The sequence below is a fragment of the Lithobates pipiens genome, unplaced genomic scaffold (genome assembly GCF_037356315.1).
Source record: "Lithobates pipiens isolate NorthernLeopardFrog02 unplaced genomic scaffold, aLitPip1_a1.2 Scaffold_16, whole genome shotgun sequence".
Taxonomy (NCBI): domain Eukaryota; kingdom Metazoa; phylum Chordata; class Amphibia; order Anura; family Ranidae; genus Lithobates; species Lithobates pipiens.
The window spans coordinates 543,277,438-543,297,900 of NW_027507748.1; the positions used below are offsets into that span (position 1 = coordinate 543,277,438).

The 20,463-nt window shown below is 42.7% G+C and overlaps 1 protein-coding gene across 1 annotated transcript in view; it reads right to left on the bottom strand.

Moving 5' to 3' along the window:
• KMT2D (lysine methyltransferase 2D) overlaps window positions 1–20,463 on the bottom strand; it is a 210,520-nt gene that overhangs the window by 117,284 nt on the left and 72,773 nt on the right. The window contains exon 12 of the mRNA XM_077483335.1: window positions 3,622–3,741. Coding sequence (XP_077339461.1) covers window positions 3,622–3,741 — 120 coding nt within the window. The remainder of the gene's footprint in view (window positions 1–3,621; window positions 3,742–20,463) is intronic.

Sequence of the window (20,463 nt, forward strand, 5' to 3'; positions counted from 1 at the left end):
AGAGAGAGAGAGAGAGAGAGAGAGAGAGAGAGAGAGAGAGAGAGAGAGAGAGAGAGAGAGAGAGAGAGAGAGAGAGAGAGAGAGAGTTCAATGAAAGAAAAAAAAAAACTAAACCGTAAAGTTAGCCACGATCGGGAAAGAGGCAGAATAGGAATAAGAGAGAGACACTTCAATGAAAGTAAGAAAAAAAAAACTAAACTGTAAAGTTAGCCCAATTTTTTTTGGATAATGTGAAAGATAATGTTACGCCAGAATCGTGATGTTAAAGGGATTGTAAAGTTAATTTTTTTTTTTTAACCACTTGCCGACCAGCGCACGACGATGTACGTCGACAGACTGGCACGGGCAGGCAAATGGGCGTACATGTACGTCCCTTTAAATTTACCGCCCTGACATCGGGAGCGCGCCGCCGGCGGCGCGCTCCCGCGCTGGTCGGGACCCCCGTGAGTCCGGTTGCGGGACCCGCGGACTGGATCGCCGCGGGCATCCCCGCGATCGTCTCACGGAGCGGCCGAATGGAGGAAATGCCGTGTAAACAACATTTCTCCATTCTGCCTAGCAACTAGTGACGCTGATCTCTGCTCCATGTGATTGGAGCAGAGATCAGTGTTCACTAAATGAAAGCCCAACCCCCCCACAGTTAGTAACACACCCCTAGGAACACTTAACCCCTACACTGCCACCCACTGGTTAACCCTTTCACTGCCAGTGTCATTTACACAGGAATCACTGCATTTATATAGCAGTGATCACTGTATAAATGACAATGGTCCCAAAAATGTGTCAAAAATGTCCCATGGGTCCCCCACAATGTCGCAGTCACAATAAAAATCGCTGATCGCCGCCATTACTAGTAAAAAAAAAAAAATTATTAATAAAAATGCTATAAAACTATCCCTATTTTGTAAACGCTATAACTTTTGCGCAAACCAATTAATAATCGCTTATTGCGATTTTTTTTACCAAAAATATGTAGAAGAATATGTATCGGCCTAAACTGAGGGAAAAAAAATGTTTTTTTTATATATTTTTGGGGGATATTTATTATAACAAAAAGTAAAAATAATGCGTTTTTTTCAAAATTGTCCCTCTATTTTTGTTTATAGCGCAAAAAATAAAAACCGTAGGGGTGATCAAATACCACCAAAAGAAAGCTCTATTTGTGGGGAAAAAAAGGACGTCAATTTTGTTTGGGAGCCACGTTGCACGACCGCGCAATTGTCAGTTAAAGCGACGCAGTGCCGAATCGCAAAAAGTGGTCTGGTCTTTGACCAGCAAAATGGTCCGGTCTGCAAGTGGTTAAATAACAAACATGTTATACTTACCTCCACTGTGCAGCTCGTTTTGCACAGAGTGGCCCCGAATCTGCTTTTCTGGGGTCCCTCGGCGGCTGTCTCTGCTCCTTCCCGCAGGTACTTCTCACGTTCATGCGAGCTCCCTCGCATGGTGAGACGCACCTGCGAGCGCTCCCGTAAGACAGCCGGCGGCTATAGCCGCTCGCAGTATCACGCGGCCCCGCTCCGCGTCAGTGGATGCAATTGACAGCAGCGCGAGCCAATGGCTGCGCTGCTTTCCATCCATCCACTCCAGCCAATCAGCGGCCAGGCTGAGTGGTGAATAAGAATGGCAGGGGCGAGCGTGGGATTTTCGAGGGGTGAGGCAAGTAAAACGGGGGTGCTCAGGGGAAAATTAGCAGATCTGTGGGTGCCAGGCACTCAATGTCCTCTGGCGCCTACAGATCGTTGGTAATACACACAGAACAGGGATCTGCCTATGTGAACTAGGCAGATCACCATTGTGACAGGACCACACTGTTTACACAAAAACACTAGCTAGGCACACCGTTAACTCTTTGAACACACTAGATGTTTAATCCCTTCCCAGCCAGTGTCACTAGCACAGTGACAGTGTATAGGTTAAGAACCAGTGACACTAATACAGTGATCAGTATCCGTGTATTAGTGTCACTGGTTCCTGCAAAGTGTCAGTTTGTGACCGACTGCCGCAATATCGCAGTTAGGCTATAAGTCGCTGAATGCCGCCATTACTAGTTTGTAGATACTAGAACGTTTGTGCAAACCAAGCAATTTACGTTTACTGGACTTTTTTTCACCAAAAATGTAGCAAAACACATTATAAGCCTAAATTTATGAAGAAATCTGAGATTTTTGTAAAAAAAAAAATTGCTAGATGTGTTTTATAGCAGAAAGTTAAATATATATATATATATATATATATATATAAAATGTTCTCAAAATGGTTGGCCTTTTTGTTTATTGCGCAAAAAATAAATGTAGTGGTGATCAAATACCACCAAAAGAAAGCTCTATTTGGGTAGTGTCACACGACCGCACAATTGTCAGTTAAATTAACGTAGTGCCAAATCACATAAAATGGTCTGGTCATGGAGGAGGGTAAATCTTCCGACAGTGGAAGTGGTTTTTCCAGTTCGAGAAAAAAAAAAAAAGGGCTGAAATTCTCTTTAATTACTCTTGCAAAACCCACTGCCAATGCCATGTTTTTTTATTTTTTAGCCAGCCATGGAAAATGCTTTTTAATTTGTCTCCAGGTCAGATAACACCCATGAGAGAGACACATCCCACAATGCAATATCGACTAGCATTTAAAATGTTGCTTAGATTTCTCAAGGCTATTCAGTGCCTCAAGAAACCTAAGCAACATTTCAAAAGCTAGTAATCTCAGAACATTAGTTATAAAGTCTGTTCTGAAAGAAAAGATCAGTATTCAGATAGAGACACTATTTTGCCAGTGAATGTCACTCCCATAAGGCTCTTTTGGCAGAGACTATGTGATCAATGTCATGGTTCAGGTTGTTTGAGAGACGATGTATGTAACAAAACTAATACAAAAAAATAAAAAATAAAATAGAATTTGCCGTAAAGTGCTTTTCTATTTAAACCAAGTCTGCTATTAGGGTCCATCCACACTAGGCAGCAGAAAAAAAATGCGCACAAAAAAAACAAACAAAAAAACACACGCACACACTTAAAAAAGCTTGAGGCAGTGGCCTGAACGCGCATCTCAAAAATGCATTGGTGGTGGGGTTTTTCTTCAGCCTGTAAATGCTCTTGTACAAATAATACTGTAAATGCCAAAATGTGCATGGACACACAAATGAACATCAAGCTTCTACTAGCTGAAAGGAAAAAAAGAAAAAAAAGAACAAACATCTAAGCAGCATTTTTATGCCAAGTGTGCATGAGGCCTTAGGCCCCATTCACACTTATGCGACTTGTCATGACAAGTCGCACCCCATGTTTCTCCAATGAGTACCGTTCATATTTGTGCGACAAAGTCACAGTGAGTCTAAAGTAGTTCCTGCACTACTTCAGTCAGATTTTCATGCGACTTGAGGGCAACAGACTTCAATGTAAACCCTCAAAAGTTGCATCTGCATGAAATACATGCAATTTGTGTGCGACTTTGTAGAGCAAATAAGCACATTGTGGTCAGTCGCACTATTTCAAAGTCGCATTAAATAAGATCAAACGCGCTCTGTAAAGTCGCAATGAAAATTGCACGGATTTTGAAGTCGTCGCACATGTGTGAATGGACTCTTAAAGAGGATATTCGTCAAATCAGATATTTAGGATTTCTCACCGGCAATGTCTCAATGGAAGAGGTTGTGGATTTTAACCTTGATCTTCCTCGCCCTCGGCTGCTGCCAGCACCACTGCCTCCACGAGGTCGCCTTCTTCCAGGAAAGCTGCTACTTCGGCCCTGCACAAAAAGTACTCATTAAATCATGTGTTGCTGAAGCAACATCACAATAAAAGAGGGCAACAATTGAAACTAGTCTACCATCTCAGCAATTTCGGCTCGGATCAGCGTACCTCAAAAAGACACTATGCAACAAAAAATAATTAGGGAAGGGCCCCCCAAGCCTGTGTTCACACTGCCGCGACTTTGAATCTGACATCCCTGCACTTCTTCATCGCGGCTTGCATATGACTTCAAGAGGAGTCAAAGCAAGTTGTATTGAGGTTGCACCAAAAGTAGCCCAGGAATCATTTTCTAAGCCGGAGCGACTTGAGTCACACTGATTAGAACGGTTCCATTGCAGTCAATGGGGCGCGACTTGTCACGTGACTTTGAACTCTCAAGTTGCATGACAAGTCGCGGCAGTGTGAACCGGGGCTAAAGAAAGGAGGTAACAAGGTGATCCAAGTAGTTTCACTAAAAAGTAAACAATCTTTATTGAAAATTATTTAGATTAAAAGTAGTGAAAAATGCACATCACAAAAACTGAATCTCCACTCAACACCATTAAAAATTGACAAACCTTGTCAGTGAAAATAAAATCATGTATTTGGGACTAAAAAAAATGAGTGCTAAAAATTCTATCACCTTATGCCTTGTCTAAATATTCCCAGCTCAAATTAGAGCCACAAACGGTGGCGCGAAGAGGGAACAATCTTAAAGATATCCTCAAACATTTGGCAGTTACTAGAAAATCCAGTCAGTTGGCTACCAAGAACTCCCCACCCCCCCCCCAAATTTACTTCAGAGTTTCCATTTTCAACTATCCCCCTGGCTCTACCATGAGATTTCCATTTGTTCTGTGCCAGTTGAATCTATGGAGTGCTGTGCAAGTCTCTGCAACATGCGCGCTCCTGTTCTACAACTCCACATGCAGTAGTTCAGAGTCCTGCATACCCAGCCAGCAAAAAAGATGCAGAGCAAAAGCCACACTTATCTTTTTTCATAGCAAGGACTGACCAAAGCAATTTTTGATACCAGTATCATGACTGCAGCTGCAACCCAAGGACATATGGCCATGTCCTAAGAGCTGAAAGTGGTTAAAAGATGGTGCTGCATCATGTAATATGTCAACATGTCAAGCCTCAAAAGATGCACATGTGTGCCAAATGGCAACATACTATAACATCTAAAAACGGTCCACAAGGTGATGCTTCAAAACTCTCTGCAGGTCATCAGTTTAGTATCAATTGTAAATTATGTCCCTAGAATTACTGTGCTAACTCACTCGCAGCCCTAACTTGCCTATGTGGCACAATCACTGTTTATTGACACACAGCCTGTGCACGCATTTGAGTTGATGAATTTTAAAATGCATGTGTAGATATATATAAAAAATCTCTATATATAGATCGCTCATTTACATTTTTAAAACTTTTTTTTTCTTTATCACTATAAACAGGAGGCCCCAACAAGCCCCCTACATGATAGCATGAACAGGTCACAGGTCCCCTTTATGGAGACATTAGACCCCCAACATCTCCCCTGCTCTCCACTTCAGCCAATCAAATGCAGGCTTAAGCCTCTGAGTTCACATGCAATAAAATTACTGAGGCTGTTCGCAGATTTTGGCCTCTAGTGCTTATTTTAGGTTGCTAGGTTATGCTGTAATCAAAGGGCAGGTATATAATGAGGTCAGTACGTCTGGCCTGGTTTTCCTATAAGGAAGTCACTGTTGTATAATGAAAAATGCAGGCCCCATGCGACGTTATCACATCTGAAGTCCAAGCTTAGCCACCTTTGGCATCCATCCATAGATATTGATCCTCATCGGGCAATTGAATGTTTTTAAAAGGCAATGTAAGCTAGGTCACGGGACGTTGGTGAGTATTCTTGGAAATAATATATACATATATATATATATATATATATATATACACACGCACGGTTTATTGGCGTTAACCTATATAGTTTAAACATTTGCAGGGGGCTGCACATACAAAGGGTTCTTCCAAAGAAGTGGGGTTCTTTAAATAAGTGGCACTTCTGCTCTTGCATCATCCATCTGAACATTTTCTTCTCTCTTCACAGGTCAATCTGCATTTATACTCCCATAAATTGACCATTGACTGACTGCTCAAATGCATATTTGGTAAATCTGTGTTTGTCACCGCTGTTTCAACTCCATCTGTAGCCATGCTCACATTATTTTGATGTTTATTTCGCTATTAAATCTCACCTATTTTGGGTTTCCTTATCTTTACAATTTTGGCCTCTTGGTCCTCTTGCAGTTTGATTTTGGTGTGAAAAGTTTTGCTCTGCTAGTTGTGTGCCCAATATTACCTCCTGATTAATTGCCAGATTCAATCCACACCCAACACCGTATAAAAACCAAGGCCTTCTTTAAGGGCGAACACATGTAGGGGATTCTTCCAAAGAAGTGGGGTTCTTTAAATAAGTGGCACATCCGCTCTTGCACAAAGCAAATCACAGCAGACTGCAGATGACCTCATTTCCAAATTATCCCACCTTCCTCTCTGAAACATGCACTCTTTACCTCTCCTCAAACTCTCTTTTCTTCACCCCTCTTCTCCACCCATCAATCTGTACACATTACCCTCACTTCTCCCCTCCCCCTAGTACTGCACTTATGACCTCTTTCTTACTCCACTTGCTAACAAACCCCCCAGGATACTGAAGCATGTCCCCTCATACAGATTGTATTCTCATATCATTTCCCACATTTCCCCATACCCTGGGCCTACTTTATATAACTGTACCCAACACACCCATCACAGTAGTCGCAATCTACACAATTTAGTCTCCATTCCTCTTCTTCCCAACGCCAGCCTCAACAAACTCACCGCTGTTCATGACCTCTGTCACCAACTCCTTTAATCTACTTGCTGTCACCGAAACCTGGCTCCACAAATCTGACACCTCTTCTCCTGCTTCCCTCTCCCAGGGTGGCCTTCTCTGGACTCACTCCCTTGGGCCTAATGGATGCAAGGGAGGTGGAGTGGGATTCCTTCTATCCCCCCCCAATGCACGTTCCAGGTTATTCATTCTCCTCCCTCTTTCCCTCACATAATTTGAAGCTCACTGTATGTCTATTCTCTCCAACTTCCCTAAGAATTGCTGTGATCTACCGGCCCCCTGGACCATTATTGACTTTCCTTGATGAGTTTTCTGCCTGGCTGCCCTACTTTCTCTCTTCAGAAATTCCCACAATCCTGCTCTGTGATTTCAACATCCCTGCTAATTACAAACACTCCTGCTACTTCTAAACTTCTTAGTCTAACCTCTTCATTTGATTCTATTCTACCTATGCACTCCATACTTCAACAATTATTTTCCTCTCTCCAACCAACACCTCATTAGTTTCATTCTCTCCCTTTCTTTCACCACTTTTCCCTCCAATCGCCTAACCATCACCCGTAGAAACTGTCGCAACTTCAACTCTTCTCTCCTCTATGCTGCTACTGGCCAACTCTGACAAAATCTCTCCATTTTCTTGCCCCAACTAAGCCACTTCCATCTACAATAAAATCCCTGTCCTCCATCCTGGACAAGCTCGCTCCCCTCACTACCCGCAGAATCAGGCCTCAAGCCCTACAACCTGGCAAACAGATGACACTAGAATTCTCAAAAAACGTAGTTGCGCTCGAGTGTCTGTGGCATAAGACTAAGTCTCTCAAAGACTTCAACCAATACAAATCTGCTCTCCAAAAATACTATTCTTTCCTCCACACTGCCAAGTAGACCTTATTTACAACTCTTATTAACACCTTCTCATCCTGTCCCCGTAAACTTCTCTACCTTCAACTCTACTTCGTCCTCCACCTCCTCCCACCCACTGACTCACTACCCAGGTGGTTGTTAATCACTTCAAAAACAAGATTGATACAATCTGTGATGAAATTTCCACTCTACAGGTATCTCCCCCAGTTAGGGCCACATGTCAACAGGTACAATTGACACTCCCCTTATTCAAATCTGCTACTACAGACAACGTTGCTAAACTCCTTTCTAACGCCCACCTCACCACCTGTCCTCTGGACCCTATTCCCTCTCAAATACTACGGTCGCCCTCTGACTATCCTACACTCTCTAACCCACATCTTCAATCTCTCCCTCACCTCTGGCATCTTCCCCAATGCTATAAAACATGCATTGGTCACCCCATACTTAAAAAAATAAATAAAAAAATAAACCCCTAACAATCTTAATCTATGCCCCATCTCCTTGCTCCACCTTTCCTCTAAACTCCTTGAATGCCTGGTTTACAACCGAATGACCACCTCATTAAGAATAACCTTCCTGATCCCCTTCAATCTGGATTTTGCCCTCAACACTCCACAGAAGCTGCTCTTTTATAACTCACAAATGACCTACTAACTGCAAAAACCAACAGAGACTATTCTGCACTCCTACTTCTGGACCTTTCAGCTGCCTTTGACACGATTGACCACCCCCTCCTCAAAAAAAATAAAAATAAAAACTTTACTCCTTTGGTCTCAGTGACTGTGCTCTTCAGCGGCTCTCATCCTACCTATCCCAATGCACCTTCAGTGTCACTTACAATTCTGCTTCCTCCACTCCTCTTTCCTGTCACGGTCCGCCAAGGTTCTGTTCTTGGACTTCTTATTTTCAATCTACACCTCTTCCCTGGGTCAGTTGATGGCCTCTCATGGCTTTCAATATCATTTCTACTCTGACGACACCCAAATCTATCTTTCCACCCCTCAACTTACTCCATCAGTCTCCTCACGCATCACAAACTTACTAACAGACATATCTGTATGGATGTCACACCACTTCCTCAAACTCAACTTGTTCATAACCGAGTTTATATTTCCTCCCCCACGTACTACGTCCCCCTGACTTCTATGTCAAGAGTAATGGCACAACCATCCACCCATGTCAGCGTGCTAGGTGTTATCCTGGACTCTGAACTCTCCTTTCGGCCCCATATCCAATCACTTTTCAAAGCTTGCCGCCTCAACCTCCGCAACATCTCTAAACTACGTCCCTTTCTAACCAATGAAACCACAAAGCTCCTGGTTCTCTCTCGCCTTGACAACTGCAATGCCCTCCTCATTGGCTTACCTTTAAATTGACTATCCCTCCTTCAGTCCATCATGAATGCTGCTGCCAGACTCATCCACCTTACAAACCGCTCAGTGTCTGCTACCCCTCTCTATCAATCCCTCCATTAGCTGCCACTCGCCCAATAAATTCAATTTAAAATACTAATAAGTTACAAAGCCATCCACAACTCTGCCCCCAGCTATGTCACTAGCCTAGTCTCAAAATACCAAACTAATCGCCCTCTTCGTTCCTCCCAAGACCTCCTGCTTTCTAGCTCCCTTATCACCTCCTCCCATATCTGCCTCCATGACTTCTCCAGAGCCTCTCCCATCCTCTGGAATTCCCTACCTCAATCTGTCAGATGGTCTCCAAATGTATCCACTTTTAGGCGATCCCTGAAAACTTTCTTCTTCAGAGAAGCCTATCCTGCCTCCATCTAACAACTGCACTATTTTCTCCATTAGCTAATCCCCACAGCTATTATCCTTTTGTATAACTCGACCCTCCCTCGTAGATTGTAAGCTCTAACAAGCAGATCTCTCAGATTCCCCCCTGTATTGAATTGTATTGCAATTGTACTGTTTGCCCTAATGTTGAGAAGCGCTGCGCAAACTGTCGGCGCTATATAAATCCTGTATAATACTACTACATTTTGTTGAGTTGCGCTGCACTTTTTGGTGTTTCAGCATTTATTAGGCGTGGGAGCGAATGCCAATGATTAGCAGCAACACAGTAAAGTTTTTTTTTTATATATTATGATTTTTTTTGCCAAGCGCAGTAAATATTTGTATTGTGTCTGAAAATCTTGTTATCAGAGCTCAGTTCTCAAAACACAGTTCAAAGCCTGCACCACTGATGGTATGGGGATGCATTAGCAGTGCCTATGGAATGGGTAGCTTGCACATCTGGAAAGGCACCATTAATACTGAAAGATATAACCAGGTTTTAGAAAGAAGCATATGCTCCCATCCAGAAAAAAAATATAAGTTTTCAGAGAAGGCCTTACATTTCACATTTTACAGCAGGACAATGCTAAACTGCATACTGCATCTATGAAAGCATGGCTTCACAGTAGAAGGTTACGGGTGCCTAACTGGCCTGCCTGCCTACAGTATAGACCTTTCACCAACTGAAAATATTTGGTGCATCTTGAAACAAAAAATATGACAAAATCCCCAGAGCTGTTGAGAAGTTGGAATCCTATACCCAGCAAGAATGGGACAACATTCCTCTACCAAAACTCCAGCAACTGATCTCAGTTTCCAGACCTTTACAGAGTGATGTTAGACACCTTGCTAAACATAGCCCTGTTCCAATTTTTTTTTGAACTGTGTTGCTGCCATCAATTCAAAATTATTTGTTGTTTTCTTAAAATGGTACATTTTCTCAGTTTAAACACGTGATATTATTATTATTATTCAGGATTTATATAGCGCCAACAGTTTGCACAGCACTTTACAATATGAGATCAGACAGTACACTTACAATACAAATCAATACAGGTTGGATCAGAGGGCCCATGCTCGTTAGAGTTTACAATCTAGAATATGTTTTCTATTGTGAATAAAATACGGGTTTGTGGGATTTGCAAATTATTGCATTCTTTTATGTAGATTTTACTCAGCACCTGAATTTTTTTTTTTTTTAATCAGAGTTGTATTCACACAGAGCACACGCTGAAGAACTACATGTCCCAAGAGCCATCAGTCTTCATATATGTAGTATGTGGGTAGGCTACCAGGAAGAGGTAGGCAGGATGCAAAGAACTTCCCCATCACTATTCTCATGTAGCAGCTTGCCAGAAATGATGGGCTATGCAGAGACAGACACTAACAACAGCTGTGTGGATGGTGACAAAAGCGGTGAAAAAACTACTATGAGGCATCAATCTGTGGGCATTACTGGGCAGGATAATATGCCAACAGATACACATTCAATGCCATCAAGCAGCATGAATAAGGTCAAGTTGTCACTTCTATAGTCTCTACTACAGAGCGAAAATGAAAATAACAGGTAGTGCGGAAGCCTACAAGGCCATCACCTGGGGTCATACAACTCAACATGACATGCACCCTGAAGTAGACCTCAAAAGGCTAAAACATTTTATAAACTAATCCCACAACTCAGGACAGAAACTGTAGAGCACCTTCATATGGATCTAAACCTCTGTTTAACTGATAAGGCAGACCAAAACTTGCAACGGATGCATCAGAAATGTTATACTAACGGGAACAAAAGTGGTACCGTGCTAATCAAACTGAACCCTTATTGTACTCAACAACCTGCGTTCTCTCATAAATCATCTGAACATATAACTCCTTTAATGTTCTTGATGAATTCCATCACCACTTAGCAAAGCTATAGTCTGCCTCTGCTGAGGTACCCCTCACAATTCCCTAAACTTGTTTCATTGAATGATTTCTCTGCCCAGACTCAGCATTGAGTCTCAGCAGAGAAATCGTTCAATGAAACATGTTCAACAAGCCATTCTCAGAGCAGATAATAGTACTAGTCCTTCAGGCATTCAAAGAGCTGAAGATACAAAAACGCTGAGGCCTTAATGGTTTTTCAGCCCCGTCAGTTATCAGATGTCGCCAAGCACCTTGCCAACATGTTCAACCAACTCAAACGATGGTAACCTTTTGCTGGACATGCTGAAAGCCAACATAGCCATGCTGCCAAAGCCCGTTCTTGGGCTAACTTTCTTTCCATTTCATTGTTAAAAGAATTTGAACAATTTCATTGCTGATCAGTGCCACCCAGTTACAGTGCATCCAGAAAGAATTCACAGACTCACAGTATTTTCCTCAAAATTCTACAAACAATACCTGATGACAACATGAAAGAGTTTGTTTAATACATTTGCAAAGATTTCAAAGTGTTTGTTAAGCCAAAAAAATAAATAATTAGATTCTGGTCCCTTAAAGCAGAATACACAGGCACAGCGCTTGTGCTGTGTAATCTGTCACCCTCTAAACTGCAAATAAAAACGCAAAAAAAACACAAACCCCTGAATATTGCACTTCCTGCATGTCCTCTCTAAATAGACCACGATAACCAGTGTAGCTCCACCCTGGTCACCGTGGTCTAAGTGCGTTCCTCCTTCATACGCCGTTTCCTCTGCTCTCCTCTCTCGCCCCTTCACCCCCCTCCTTACTCCGTCATCTGCCTCTGTCTCCACCCCAACCCCGCTATTGCTTGTAAATTTCATTCAGAAAATTTTCACTGCCAGTCTCTCTATTAGAGGCTGGCATAGCACACTAGATCATTAGTTTTACAAAACGAGCGCTGTAAAATACTTAATGTCAGCTGTCTTCGGGCTGGTCACATGCTTTACAGTGCCGAGACAGGGCTTCTGGGGAGGAGACGAGCTCTCACATGATCTCTCCAGCTGACATCAGAGGGCGATCACAGCCCCTTCCTCAAAAGCCATTCATCAGTGCTGGAAAGTGGCGAGTCATGTCACCGGCCTGAAGACAGCACAAATTAGGTATTTACAACGCTCGTTTTGTAAAACTAGTGACACAGTGTGTTATGCCAGCCTCTAATAGAGGGGCTGGCATAGTTTTATATATATATATATATATATATATATATGTTAACAAAAAAAAATAAAAATGTACATGTATTCACAGCCTTTGCCACAACACTGAAAATTGAGCTTAGGTGCATCCAGTTTTCACTGATCTTCATTGAGATGTTTCTATAATTTGGAGTCCATCTGTGGTAATTTCAGTTTATTGGACATTATTTGTAAAGGTGCGCACACACCTGTCTGAGCACAATCCAAGCCATGAAGTCCAAGGCATTATCTTGAGACCTCCCGAGATAGGATTGTATTGAGGGGCAGAAAAATGTCAGCAGCATTGAAGGTTCCAATGAGCACATTATCCGTAGATGGAATCAATTTGGAACCACCAGGACTCTTTCTAGAGCGGTCCGCCTTGTCAAACCGAGTGATTGGGGGAGAAGGTCCTTAGTCAAGGAGGTGACCAAGAACCCGATGGTCACTCTGACAGAACTCCAGCATTTCTCTGTGGAGAGAGGATACCTTCCAGAAGATAAACCATCTATGCAGCACTCCACCAATCAGGTATGTATGGTAGAGTGGCCAGACAGAAGTCTCAGTAAAGGCACACGACAGCCCACCTGGAGTTTTTCAAAAGGCACCTGAAGGACTCTGGCCTGGTATCTGGTCTGATGAAACAAAGATTTAAATCTTTGGCCTGAATGGCAAGTGTTATGGCTGGAGAAGACCAGGTACCGCTCATGACCAGGTCAATACCATCCCTACAGTGAAGCATGATGGTGGCAACATCATGCTGTGGGGATGGTTTTCAGCTGCAGGTACTGGGAGACTAGTCAGGATCGAGGGAAATATGAATGCAGCAATGTGCAGAGACATCCTTGATGAAAATCTGCTCCAGAGCGCTCTGGACCTCAGACCCCAAGCATACAGCCACGATAACAAAGGAGTGGCTACTGGACAACTCTGAATGGGCTCTGGTTGGGCCACTCAAGGACAGACTTGAACCAGATTGAACATCTTTGGAGAGATCTGAAAATGGCTGTGCACCGACGCTCCCCATCAAACCTAATGGAGCTTGAGAGGTCCTGCATAGAAGAATGGGAGAAACTGCCCAAAAATAAGTGTGTCAAGCTTGTAGCATCATACTCAAAAAGACTTGAGGCTGTAATTGGTGCCAAATGTGCTTTAACAAAGTATTGAGCACAGCTATCAATACTTATGTACATGGGATTTCTTTTTTTTCTTTTTAATAAATTTGCAAGAATTTCCAAACAAACTTCTTACATGTGCTCATTATGGGGTGGCGATCCTCGATGCTAATCTGCTGGTGTGTGGGTGCAGACGTGAGTTGGATGCATAGCTCTCAATTATAAAATTATACTTCTCTTCCTTTTATATTTCTTATTCAATCTTCGTTATTTTATTTTTTTATCTTTTGTTCATTTTTAATTAAATTTTTTTAGATTTACTCCATGATTTTGCTCCTGATGAGCGGTTGTCGTGCCGCGAAACGCGCCGAGCCTTTATCGTTTTTTAATTTCTACATTAATCATGGAATAATAAGACATCATTTGATTTTATGTGTATTCAATATAATTTACTATCACACTGTGTACTTTATGCATTAATTGTCATTGCTGCTTTTTTCAAATGTTAAGATCTATTGGATTGTGATACATTTTTATACATTGTATGTCTATTTAAGATCCACCTTATAGAGGTTTGATGCCCAAAATGTTTGTTAGAGGCTTGATGCCCAAAATGTTTTATGGTGGATTATGAAATATGAACAAATGTCATTTTCTAGTCGCTTGACCAACTTTTTTACTTGCTGTGTGCTTCATCTAAAGTCCCACCCTCTTCCCTTTTTCCCCCCTCCCCCCATTTTTTATATTTTGATAGGGATGGAGGCGGGCACCTCTTTGATGCTCGCTTCATTTAAAGTCCCAAAATTGTGCTCTGCTTATTTAAATTATGGGGTATTGTTTGTAGAATTTTGAGGAAAGTAATGAATTTAATACATTTTGGAATAAGGCTGTAACATAATAAAATGTGGAAAATGTAAAGCAATGTGAATACTTTCCAGAAGCACTGTACAGTGTTCCCTGATCACCGCCACAGCAGTCACCATTAGGAATTAGTGTGTGATGCTCTCTGAAGAGCCATCCATGTTCAGATCTCTCTTCAGAGAGCATTTGACAAGCAGCAAGGAGGCATTATATTGCCTCATCACCTGCTTTAACCCTTTGGACCGCCACACAACCAACCATATTCACTTAAATGAGTCAAGATTGGTGGGTGTGCATTGGATATAATGCCTTCCACAGCTCCAAAGCATCCCCAGCCATGGCAGGTGTACCCCCCAGCCATTGACCACGTTTCTGTTTGTATTGTCTGGTACATAATCAGTCCAGGCTTTGAAAAAATCTCACATGTGGTATCGGCATACTCAGAAGTAGCAGAAGAATGGGCTTTGGGTTGTAATTCTAAGCATGCCCATGCTTTGTGTGAGAAATATCTTATTAAACTGACAACTTGGTGGAAAACAAAAAAAATACATTTTCATTTCACATTTTTCTGAAATTTGTGGCAAAAAAATAAAATTACGTCTTCAAAAGACTCACCATCCCTCTTAAATTGGTGTATGATTTTCGAAACGTGGTCATTTTGTGGGAGTTTCCCTGTAGCAGAATGCGTTTTGTGGTATAATTCCTAGTATGCCCACACTGTGTGTAAGAAAAATCTTAAAGCGGAGCTCCACCCAAAAAGGGAAAAGCTTTGCTTTAATGCCTCCTCCCTTGTTCCCATTTGTGAAATTAAGCTTTTGTGAAAGGGGGGGGGGGGGCACGACATGACAGCTCATAGAAGATTGCTATTCATTGTACGTGGCCGGGTGCCTGTGGTAAGATGCTAGTGCCGGCTAGAGGACACAGGGAGAAAACAGCTGGGGTGAGCACACCACTGGATTGTGGGACAGGCGAGTGGCCATTTATGAAAAGTCAACAGCTAGTTTTTGTATCTGCTGACTTAACTTTCACTGAAAGTGGATGTTAACCCACTTTTGTTACATGTTGCCATCCTCTCTGCAACATTATAATTGTCCCTGTGCTCTGTAAAAAAAAAAAAAATACCTGCACGATTGTACCTGTATGAGCTCCGCTCCCGACGCTCAACTGATTTCTCTCCTGCCTTATCTCTCTGACTCACAGCTGCAGTGGGCAGGGCTGAGCGCTCCCGCTGACGTCAGCTGGGGGAGGAGAGGGAGAGAGACATAGCTTTGAGCCGCCGACAATCAGCTAAGTGACGGGAGCGGAGCTCATGCAAGTACAATCGTGCAGTTTTTTTTACAGAACACAGGCGCAATTATAAAGGTGCAGAGAGGATGGGAGAATGTAATATGTGAAACGAGAGCAGCAGAAGAGTGTGAGTGTGTGTGTGTGGGGGGGGGTTGGGATGGCCACTGGTAGAGCAGAGACAAATTGCGATCTACCAGTATTTAGATTGCAGACAGGTGACTGGTAGATCTGTCTGGGCTTGCCGACCCCCCATTCTAGAGCATCAAACAGAGGGATTACTTGTAAAAATGAAGTTGTAGTAGAGAGCAAGAGCCACATAAGCACCTCCTTTGTAGTGCTGGCTCCTGTCCCATACAGAGCGATACTAACTGCACTACACTTCTAATCCCGGCTAGCGGTCTCCAGCGTGGTGCCAGCAGCAGGAAAGACGACAGATCTTCAGGTCAGTGTGAATCACTACACTGAGCATAATAGTATAGGGCTGCTTTCATGCTGATGCACTGTGGTTTACCCACACCACGGGTGCAGTTTACCTGCATCCTTCCTACAGGTTTGCTGCACTTAGCCATAGGCTATTATATCCTGCAGTTATACCACCCTCCAACTTTGTGTGAATAAGCCCTAAGGTTGCCACTGCCGAATGCAACTAAGGGCTCAATCATAAGTGGAGCAGACACTGCTGCTCCTCTGAAAAGCGATCCGAGTGTGTGTTGACAGGTGGTGAGGGGGGGATATGTTGCCTCCTCACCACCCAATTTAAACCCATGATTCCGACACATTAGTACGGCAATTAGATGTTTAAAACAGGTGTGAGGGAAAGGCACTGCCTGGTGATATTTGACTTCTCCCACCTCTTTAAGGTTGCCTACCCCTGCTGTAGGGGTACTCTGAAGGCATTAGGAGCCAGAAGCATTTCACAGTATAAAACAAACCCCTTTTATTTGCTGGTTTTGTACCATAAAGGGCTAATTTCAGTGTTTTTAACCTCTATCATGACAGGTAGCATAAAAATAAAAAAAAACATGCTGACGCTACTAAATGTCTTATGTTGTCCATACAAGTATTTGTTTTTGGATTAGAATATTCGTACAAAAATTCTTTGTACATTTGATGAATGGTTGAACCACATACACCTACCAAAAATTTGTTCAATCGAGAAAAAGCTTTCCATTTTCTACTCTGCTCCTTTGAAAGCGAACATCGATTTGACCCCACTGACTATTAGAAAATCGAACAAATGTTCTTAAAACCAACATTTTTGAAGGAAAATGTTGTTCATGTATGGCCCGATAAGTGACATCAGGTGCAGGTAGTTTGCATCAAGCTAGCTGCATATGACCAGGAAGTCTGTCATGCATAATATTATCACGGCCACGGCTCTTTACCGAGATCGAGTTTGTGCCGTGTCTCAGGGCCACAGCAAGTGACCGCGGCAAGACTAAGCGATGTCATACGACGTTGGCCCAAGAAGAAAGCCGCTCCGCTTTTTTTCTATGTGGCGGGCGGAAGAAAAAAAAAGGCTGATGTCTGCGTCTCATGATATGTACCAGATTGAACCTCTAATAGTATATACAGTATATCTCTTCTGTCTGTTACTTTCAGAGTGGATTAGGTATTTTGTTATCCAACCATATAGCTGGTTATTTATATGTGCCAGTGCATATAGATATATGTATATCATTTTTTTTTTTTTTTTTTTACACTTCCCATATTAACTAGATTATACACCAAACTTGAGGTTTTTATCTGATTCATTGATTAATTGAAATAAAATCGGCCAACTAAGAAAATAATTTTTATAAATGCAGCCCTGTGAGTCTAACTTTAGGAGAAAAAAAAAACAAAGTCACATGAACAAAACCTATAACTAAAAACACCAAAAGGGAATCATGCTCAAATCAAGAGATCCAGTGATAGTTTTAGCAAGTTTTTGCTAAGTGTAAGGGCTCTTTCACACAGGGCGGATCGTGGATATCCACCAGGAAGATGACAGGTCAGTCTCTGCACTCTGTGCAGGGAAGGACCTGTCAGAGCCCTGCTCTCCCCTATGGGAGATCGGACGAGGACGGACTGTGCGATCACCCGATCCGATGACGGATGGAAAAGTAGGTTTTTCCTCCGTCACACTTTTTTTTGGATCGGAGCGGGTCGGATGTCAGCGGACATGTCACCGCTGACACCCGAAGCTCCATAGACCTCTATGGAGCATCGGTTCAGGTCCACCTGAAAAACTGACAGGCGGACCTGAACGGATCAGCCATCTGAAAGAGGCCTAAAAGGTCTAATTTGTTTATCTAGTGGCTTTACTGTGTACAAATAGGAGGTCTTTATGGCACTGTTACCATGTTTGGCAACCACATAATATAACAATAGGAATTCTTGCCTTTCTGGTAAAATCTCCCATCAAAAAAATTGGCTGAATTTAAAAAGCAAGAATAAAAGAATTGACAAAAAAAATGCTGACCTGGAACAGTTATGTATGTATCAGGCCATGCTGGCACTAAGCAGTGAACGGTGGATAAAAAGTACAGCCCTGAAAAAGTAGCGCAAGTATATATTTTCTCAACCACCCCCTCCTCCCCCCCCTATTGTACTTACCTCTATTGGGGATACGTTTTTAGTGTCCACACAGCCGGTGTAATGGTCCAGAAATGTCAAATCTCCATTCTTCCGCTTGCTGGTTTAAGGCTTTTGTGACAGATCAGTGCAATACTGATTGGTCAAAGTGGTCACATGCTGGCAATGTCTAATCATTCCAGAAACCCTACAGCAAGACTGGGAAGAGCAGCAGGAATTTCCAATCCTTGGACCACTACACTGGCTGGGTGGACATCGACAGCTCCTCACCCAAGAAGATGTGGGGAGTGGGGGGCGGGGGTGTTCACCTCTTCATTTTTGAAAAGGTTGAACACTTTACACATTACCGTATTTATCGGGGTATAACACGCACCGGCGTATAACACGCACCCTAAGTTTAGGAGGGCATTTTAAGGAAAAAAGTTTTAGGAGGGAAGTTTAAGGGAAAAAAAAAAAAACGTACATTTAAATGCCCGTCAATGCAGCCTTATCAGTGTGCATCTACAGCCTTGTCCATCATTGCAGAATGATCAGTGTCATTTGCAGCTTGCCCAGCATCATTTGCAGCTTGCCCAGCGCTGTTTGCAGCCTTGCAGACTGTCATTTGCAGCTTGCCAGTGTCATTTCCAGTTTGCCCAGCGCCGCTTGCAGCCTTGCCCATGTTTAAATATCCCGCCGCCGAGACAGACCGAGCGCCGCCGAAAAAGAACGAGCTGTCTGCTCGTAGTCCCGCCTCCCTGCTGTTTATGGAGCGAGCGCTGACGAAAAAGACCGAGCCGACTGTACTGTGTACTCGGCTTGCAGTCCCGCCCATACTGGGCGGGACTGCGAGCTGAGCCAAGCCGAATACACAGTAGAGTCGGCTTGGTCTTTTTCGGCAGCGCTCGCTCCATAAACAGCAGGGAGGCGGGACTACGAGCAGACAGCTCGTTCTTTTTCGGCGGCGCTCGGTCTTTTAGACTCACAGACAGTGGGGATCGGCGTATAACACGCACCCGCGACTTTCTCCCGATTTTAAGGGGGGAAAAGTGTGTGTTATACGCCGATAAATACAGTAACCACTTCCGGATCGCCGCACACCAATTTGTGTCCTTACATTAAGGACGGATATCATTGTTATGGCAGCAGCTAGCTGCCATAAATCTGGTATCCTTGTGTTCGGCTGGCGGTTCACAAGATAAAAGCGGACTCTGAGGCGGATTCGTCGAGAGATCACTTATCGGCGCCCCCCGCTCCGCTCTGTGGCTGGGCATGGAGATGCGTGAGGGGAAGATGGCCCCCACCCGTCTCCATAACATTGCAGGGCGGAAGTGATGTTTTGAGCTCTTAAAGGGCCTTTTTTTTTATCATTTTTTTTAAATGACAAATTTTTTATTGCATTTTAGTGTAAATATGAGATCTGAGGTCTTTTTGACCCCAGATCTCATATTTAAGAGGTCCTGTCATGCTTTTTTTCTATTACAAGGGATGTTTACACACCTTGCAATAGGAATAAAAATGACTTTTTTTTTTTTAAACAGTGTAAAAATAAAAAGGTAAATTAATAAGAAAAAAAGAGAAAAAATATATTTTTTTTTTAAATGCGCCCTGTCCCGCCGTGCTCGCATGCAGAAGCGAATGCATATGAAAATGGTGTTCAAAACACGTGAGGTATTCCCACGATCGGTAGAGCGAGAGCAATATTTCCAGCCCTAGACCTCCTCTAACTCAAAACCTCCATTCCTCGAGCGGGCGCAATTTTAAAGCGCGACATGTTGGGTATCAATTTACTTAGCGTAACATTATCTTTCACAATGTAACAAAAAAAAAATTTGGGCTAACTTTACGGTTTTATTTTTTAAATTAAAAAAAAATTTGAATTAAAAAAATAAATAAATAAATAAAAAAGTGCGCTTGTAAGACCGCTGAGCAAATGCGGTGTGACAGAGTATTGCAACTACCTCCATTTTATTCTCTAGGGTGTTGGAAAAATAAATGTATAATGTTTGGGGGTTCCAAGAAATTTCTAGCAAAAAAAAAATACAAAAATAAAAGTTTTTAAAACTTCTAAACACATCAAAAAAAGAGGCTCAGTCCTTAAGTGGTTAAGGGCTGTTCTCTTTATCCATCCTTCTTTGCCTAGTCACCGACTATGGACAAGCATAGCCCAATGCTTACATTAACTGTCCCCGATTTTTTACACTTGGTGTTTACAAGTTAAAATGTTATTTTTTTTCAAGAAAATGACTTAGAACCCCCAATTTTTTTTTT